The 7,763-nt window shown below is 49.8% G+C and overlaps 1 protein-coding gene across 1 annotated transcript in view; it reads left to right on the plus strand.

Moving 5' to 3' along the window:
- Positions 1–6,914, plus strand: part of Antxr1 (ANTXR cell adhesion molecule 1) — a 187,586-nt gene extending 180,672 nt beyond the window's left edge. Inside the window, exon 18 of the mRNA XM_087907059.1 lies at positions 3,380–6,914. Coding sequence (XP_087763185.1) covers positions 3,380–3,640 — 261 coding nt within the window. The 3' untranslated portion in view covers positions 3,641–6,914. The remainder of the gene's footprint in view (positions 1–3,379) is intronic.
- Positions 6,915–7,763: the final 849 nt, after the last annotated feature.

Raw genomic sequence — 7,763 nt, forward strand, 5'->3', positions numbered from 1 at the left:
TGCAGAGGACCCAAGTTCAATCCCTAGGACTCGTGTGGTAGCACACAACCCTCTGTGACTCCAGTTCTAGGAGACCTAACAACTTCTAATCTCCAGGTACACACACGGTACACAGGCATATGTGCAGGCTAAACACCGGTAACTTAAGAATTCTGTTAGAGCGTGTGCTACTAGTGTGTGAAAAAAAAAATGGCATTCTTATTTTATTAATAAAGAAGGCAAAGGTAAAGTAAGGTCAGAGCCAGCCTTGGATATGACTCAAACCACCCAGAAACAGTGCTGCAGAGAATTAAACTGAGTTGCAAGGGGCCAGTATCATGAGAGAAAGCTCTGGTCACCATAGCAACCTTTTAAGCAAACACTGGCGATCTGCTGGCGTGTACAACACTAACGACATCTGGTGTTTCTATTATCCCCTCACAAGCGAAAACTACGAGTGAGAGGGGAAACAAAATGCCCTGCGAACTAATCTTTAGGCCAATTATGCTCTGAGGATCTCATGTTTGTGCTGGCTCCTCTGGCCCAGGTTTTTAGAACTCTCGGGAGCCAGGCCGCTCTTTGAAGAGCCGGTCTTACTGTAAAGTGCTCCAGGGTACACTGGCGCTGAGTCTGCACCTCTTCTCAGTCAGATAAGTACAAATGTATCGCCTGTCAGCTGCGTGTGCAAAGCACTGTGGGAGGTCCTGCAAGCCATGAGTGACTGCAGTAATGTAGCAACAGGAAGACAGGAGGGGCCGCCGAGGCTTCTTCCATCCCCGCCTGTGTTTCCCTTACTCCCTGTTTACTGATTTTATCATAGAAGCTTTGTGTGGCGTGCAGCTCAGCCCTGAACCTGGAGTCAGACCTACATCCAACTGCACATCTTCTACCACAGGCGAGGTCGCATCCGCCTCCGACATCTGTTTCCCCAGCAGCAGAGGGCAGCACTAAATTCAGCTGTTTCCCACGTGTGATACACCACACTGTTCTAGACCCTTCCCTGAGGGCGCCTGAAGGCAGCTGGTGTTCTCCAGAGCCCCAGTCCACATCACAGATTTGGACTCCCAGCATGGGCTCTGAGCAGACATTAGTGGAGGGCCAGGAGCTCCTGAGCCTGTGGACAGAACCTCTGGGGAAAGCCGTGTGCTCGTCTGTGCAGTGAGCTCATGGCGTTCTGGACTAATTGGCCCAGAGACAACTATAGGATCCAAAGGCAAGGGCTCCTCACCTAAGCTCCAGCTGCCCATAATCTCAATCTTTAAAGGGACTGTGGTTCCTGAAGCTATTAGCACACATTAGGTGTCTAGGAAGGAAGGCAGAGAAGGTGGCTCCGGAGATCCCTACTCTGGGTTGCCACTGTGGGACTTTATCGCAGACAGTCATAACACGTGAGGGAAAGAGCCCTATACAATGTCATTAGAAAACTGTAACAGGGCTCAGCTTCACTCAACTCTAAGAGAGAGTGGCCTGGCCAGTGGAGACTACAGTTGCCGTGTTCACCCTTAGAGCTGGCCAGAGCTGGGCGCTCTGGGAGGGAAAATGAGAAGATGCCAGGTGGTTGCTGGAGTTAGTGGAGCCCCAAAAGGGACCCAGGAGAGCTTGGACCTGGCTTCACCTTGTGATAGACCCACACCAAGGACTTGGGTGCCAGCACCTGTGAGGGATGTCATAATTCCTAAACAGATACACTCTGTCTAGTACGATGTCCTGGAAAGGAATTTCCAGACTATTGCTAATGCTCCCAAAGCCTCTGCTTTTCCCATGTGACTTCAGACAACTCCATTCTGACTGTGATTCTCTAGACCTTCCACGCAAAGCATTCCGGGAGGTTTCTTGTAGAAAAGCATCTTGTCATGAGATGCTAAGAATTTACAGATAAAACAGCTGCAGTGTGCAGGCTACGATGTGGCTAAGGACAGCAACTAGAAAAATACCCAAGAAAGCAAACTAAGAGCAGGGGCCAGAGTTTCCCGGGAAGATGGACGTCTCACGTGAAGAATGGGGCACACAGGAGAGGAAAGGGTCTTATCTCCCATCCCCCACAAGCTTACAGCTTCCATCACAGGTCAGGTCTCAGGACGTACTCACACACACACACCCCCACACACACTTGTTCCTTAAATTCTATAACCTGCCCCCTGAATTCCCCTTCTGTCCCTTTCCTAGAGACTAATGTAGGGAGCTGAGGGCTCTCTAGACATGCCTCCACCGCGGCTAGAATTACAGGCTATGTGTCAGTGTGAATGAACAGGAGAAGAAACAGAAAGGTGTACTCAGAGGTGACCTCCCAATGGCCTTCTTTGAAGGGAAGATGATTCTGTAACAGCCTGGGAAGCCAAGAGAGGCCAGGAACACACAGGGTGACCATCTCCTGGCCTGGGTGGCAGTGTGGGAGGAGCTTATCAGGAATGCGAAGGGAGTTTGCACAGCTGGTGACATGCATAAGAGACCCTGCCTATAACCCCCCCACCCCCGCCCCGAAATGGCCCTGTAGCTTCCGTGTCACTACAGGACCGGTTGCGTATGCCGGGAACTGGCCTGGAGACTTAAAATCACACGCACACACAGAGAGACAGAGACGCGGGTCATCCTTGATACAAGAATGCCAAATGCCCCACTTTATTGTGCTCAGGGGCAGCTTATATAGGGATCCTTAGCCACGCCCAGCTCTCGGGATCTTTCAGCTGCAGGCCCACCAGCCTGTTATGAAGGTCTCACGCCCAGCGCAGCTGCAGGCAGAGAAAGTCAAGGGGCCAGGGATCCATAACTCCCAACACCTGCCATGGGGCAAGTGTGGGGCCGGGTGTCTGGTGAAAGAAGGCGGAGGTCTCAGCTAAAGATGAGCTGCTTCAGGCCTGCTCCAGGCTCATGCTCTCCGGGGTCTGGGGAAAGGACACAGGGGTCTCTCAGCATTGTCCTAGTAAGTCCCTAGGAAGACACACATGAAAAAGAAGCCAAGTTTGGGAAACATACAATGAAATGTCTTTGTTGAATTTCTTACAAAGACAGGTATAAAAAGAGTCCTGTGACCAGACCCCCCCCCAAAAAAAAAGTCTAGTGTGAAGGACCTGGGAAAGGGACTTGTTTCTCAACCTCAACTTCTTTCCAGGGAAGGGAATGCTGGGCACACCCTACTGGCAAGGCTAAAAGTAAATGTGACACCCTCCATAATGTTATGGTCCAGCCAATGTCAGCCACCCTTCCTCTCTCCCAGCCCAAGAAGGTGAGAGACTGTAACGGAAAGGGATTGGAGCAATCTGAGACCCAGCCGGACCAGGAAGGGGAAGGATTCAAAGAGACCAGTGGCTAATGTGTTGTCAGGTCGCCAGGTCAGCGGCAGCATGGCGGTGGACCACAGTGCTCAGCATCCATTCATGGTCCTCCTCTGATTCTCTTCCAGGGGCGCTGCATCAACTTTACCAGAGTGAAGAACACTCAGGCCGCCAAGTACCCCCTCAACAATGCCTACCACCCCAGCTCCCCACCTCCTGCTCCTATCTACACGCCCCCACCCCCTGCTCCCCACTGCCCTCCCCCAGCCCCCAGTGCCCCTACTCCTCCCATCCCCTCCCCACCTTCCAACCTCCCCCCTCCTCCTCAGGCCCCGCCTCCTAACAGGGCACCACCCCCCTCCCGACCTCCACCAAGACCTTCTGTCTAGAACCCAAAGTCTGTGCTCTGGGCTGCCTGAGAAACTCCCGGGAGGAGGTTCCTCTACTGTTAGAAAGATCTTCCCAGCCCAAGGTGGTGAGCGGTGACTGACCCCTGCACGATTTCAAAGCAAGTCGTGATGGGCAGAACAAAATGGAAATTTTGAACTGCCTGAAGACAAACAATGAGACAATTGCAGTCACATTTCTAGCCTGTGACCCCTCACCTCTAGAAGAAGGTTCCAGAGATGGCTACACTGCCAAGATGCTCTCAACCAGATCATGTCCCATGGAGACCAGGAAGGAAGTAATTTCTGAGAACGGAATGCAGCGTTCTTGGATAAGAAGTAACCTGGTTGAGATTCTGAATGCCACTTTCCTCCATGACTTGACTCTTGACCCTTGGACTGGGAACCAGGCCATCTTTACCCCTGGGCACTGCCCAGCAACTCTGAAAAGGTGTGGTGTCCCCAGGGTGCATCAAGCAGGTATTCACCGGGAATCACAGGATGTCTTATATAAGAACACATGCTCTATTCTCCTTCCCAAACCCCCCAGTTTCCCGGTGAGGGAAGCAGTCTTGGCGGTGGGAAAGTTGTGTTGCCATGCTGAGACGTTAATGGAGCCAGTCCTTAGCACCGATGAGCAAGCCTTGATGGGAGCATCCAGCTGGTACATCTAGAGGTGGCTGACTTCAGCCAGGCACAGTCCCTAAACCACCAAGCCTTGTCATTGTCAAAGGCAGCCTGCTAACCATTTGCCTTAAACATCGGGGTTTGGCTTTGACATTGGTCAGAGCTGATCACATGGCGCCTTCCATATGAGGTCACAAGGTCCTTCATCTTCAGTACACCAGAGATTTCGAAGTCCAGCTGAGAGACAGTGGTCCTGACCTGATAAGAAAACTATTCCCCGTTGATTCTCTCAGAAACAAGCCATTGTGTGTAGAAGCAGGTGTGCTTCTCCTTGGCCCTTCAATCTACTCACAAATATTAGCACTTGTTAAACAAGCGGGGAATGCACCCTGTGTGTAACACAGAAAATCCCTGCCTGAAACTGCCACCCCGTTCCTCCACATCAGCCGCCTGATCAGTGAGCCCTTTAACCTCATGTAAATCCTGGGCATTGTTACCCAACCATGAAAACAGAGGTCGTTGTCAAAGGCAGTGTGCAGCCCCTCCAAAATCATGTTCCTACCCTCAGTTTTCCATGGGTCCCGAAATTCCCATCTCAGGCTCCCAAAACTATAAACTCTTCGCTGGAACAAAAGATTGAAAATAAATAGAAGCTTTTGTGCTTTGGGCCATGCTCCACAAAGACCCCTTAAGAATCCAAGTTAGCCTCCTTCTTTCTGTTTATTTAGAGCAGAGGCGTCAGATGTGGTGTGTTCTGTAGGCACCAATTCTTGTTCCCCAGGCTGACATTTCTAATTAGCCTCAGGACTATTTCTCAGTTTAGCCCAATGATATTTTGCCACAACACTTCAAACCGCAGCTCTAATGGCCTGCCAGTCATCCCTTAGAATTGACAGAGATAAACACTATTTGCAATCCCCACCTTTGGAGAAGCAGAGGAGAATGGGGGAATTTCCGGCATGAAAGGTATTGTCTGGGGAGACTCGACCTAGGGGAGCCTAAGTCCGTGACCATGATGGCCCATCCGCGGTGCCAACACCAAAGTGACACTTTTGTACCCCAGATCTCGCCATGCCCTGCTTTTCAGGACTTAGGGACATGACCTCCCTTACTCTTTCTGTACCCTGCACTTGCCACTTGTAGAACAAAGCTTCTTTAGTGCAAGTCCCTCATTAAACAAGGGTGGTGGCATTGCTGGGCCCCAGACACCCATTCCCAGGAGGATGGGCTCCCCAGGCTCACAGCATGCGGACGATGAGCCCCCTCCCCTTGGCTACTGTTTTGACTGCTGGCAGTACAAAACAGGCCCCCCACACACACCACGACTGCACATTTGTGTGGCCATAAGAAAGTCTGAACCAAGATGCTGGCGTTGCTGTTCAACAAAGTGGGCTCCAGGGAAGGCAACGGGCTCCCAAGAGCAGGCCACCCTGTGCCCCGTACAGTTTTCTAAGAGGCCGTAGTAAAGTGTCTGAGGAATAAGGGATGTTGGTACATGGTGATTCTGAGAAGATTTTTGCAAGGTTTGACCTTAGAATTGACTCAATATGTCTTCCCTGGTCATTCAGAATTATGATTAGAAGTTTCTAGAAACTGAACAAGGTTACTACCTTTCATAGTAGGCTACTCTGGGCAGGAAAGTCTACCTGGTTTACAAAGTCCATCGGTTCTGTGTCGTTCCCTGTAAGCAGCAGGAGATGGTGGTTCTAATTAGGAAACCGCGTGTGTTATTTGTTTGACCCCTTGTTATTGTCCTTATGGAGTTTTTTTTTATATAAAAGCCAAATTTTGTTGTATATATTCATATTCCACGTGACAGATGGAAGCACGTCCTATAGGTGTGAATAAAAAGAACAGTTGTAGTAAATTATTAAAGCCAGTGATGTTTCACGGCAGGTTACTCTCCAAGCTGTGCTTGTTGATTTCCCACGACCATACCGCTTTAATGTACCAATAGTTACTGAACCGACGACACCCTCGTTTACACATCAGTGACAGCCTTGCTGAGAACTGCGGTCAGTCCCTCTGCGGACAGCTCACTCACCAACAGGGTCCTGCCTGGAGCTTGGCGCCTGCGAGACAGAAGAGCTGTCTCTCCCCAGCACCAGGGACAAAGCTACCCATGAACCAAGGGAAAGTCTTGGCTCTCAGCCACGGGTGGGGGGTCTCACTAGGACCCTCAGGAGGAGCAGACATGATCTTCACTTGCCACCTGCACTCAACGTGGTGGTGGGAAATCCATCAAAGGATGAGTGTAAGATACTGACCCACAGTTCAGCAGCAGAAGCGATTCATGCTGTGTAAAGGGTGGAATTTGTATTGCGAGCCGTAGCAAGCCTGTTGTACTCACCAGGAGGAAGGGAAGGGAGCATGCTGGTCAGCTGTCTCTTAGCTATCTGAGTCTGGCTACAATTATCATGCTTGGAGAACCGACTTAAAAGAATTAGAATATGATTTCTGGATGCACATAATGTTAGACTCTTCTCTTTTTCTATGATAATTCAGTTATGGATGTTCAGCATCTCCGAGTCGTTGTTATGAAAGATCTGTCATCACTGTACCGTGCTGTAGGAGACTAGGCTGAACCTGTACAATGGTATACCCTGGAAGTTGCTTTTTTAAAAGAATAATAATAAATACCTAAAACCAACTCTTTTACTTTTTATTTGTGTGCTTGTCATTAAAATAAAGTACACGTTTTTTCAAATACTTACCAAGGGGTCATGAGGAAATAGCTAGCAGGCTGGTGAAATGGCTCAGCTGGCAAAGGAGCTTGCTGCCAAGCCTGACAACCTGGTGCTGGGTTCGATTCCCGGAACCCACATGATGGAAGGAGAGAACCACTCCTAAGAGCTGCTGTCCTCTGACCTCCACATGCACACTGAAGCACACAAGCACCCACAGACACGCACACACAGGCACAAACTAAATGTAGAATTCCTTAAACAGAGTAGCTGACATTCTGTACACTGAAAGACCTGTTTCTTCAAATTATTTTCTATCCACTTAAAATCTTTACTGCTTTCTTTCGCTCTAAGATTTAAAATGGTCCTCATTTCTAGTAATAATTTTCAAATTTAAAAGTGAATTCTTGGTAAATTAAAGGCAAAAAGTGAAGACAGAGAAATGCAGACGAAAAATATCCCGAGGCAGAGACAGGATGCTTGCTGCTAGTGAATGGCTAGCCAGGGCTATATAGTCAGCTCCTGTCTCAACGAACACACAAAAACACTGTGTGGGTGCTATGATTTGAGATACCCCTCCACAGGCTTCTGGGTTTGAACACCTGGGACTCCAAGGTTTTGGAGAGCTCCCAGACCTTCAGGAGGTGGGGCCTGGATGGCAGAGAAGAGTCACCCCGCAGGATTGAGGGTTAAAGCTGTGGCTTTGCCGTGGAGAAGCAGTAGCCACCATGTTCCTACCACCATGGATTCACTCGGCCACGCCTTCCTTGCCGTGATAGACGTGACAGCACCCACTCGCCCTCAAGTTGCTCCTG

Source organism: Myodes glareolus, chromosome 6 (genome assembly GCF_982192425.1).
Source record: "Myodes glareolus chromosome 6, mMyoGla1.1, whole genome shotgun sequence".
Taxonomy (NCBI): domain Eukaryota; kingdom Metazoa; phylum Chordata; class Mammalia; order Rodentia; family Cricetidae; genus Myodes; species Myodes glareolus.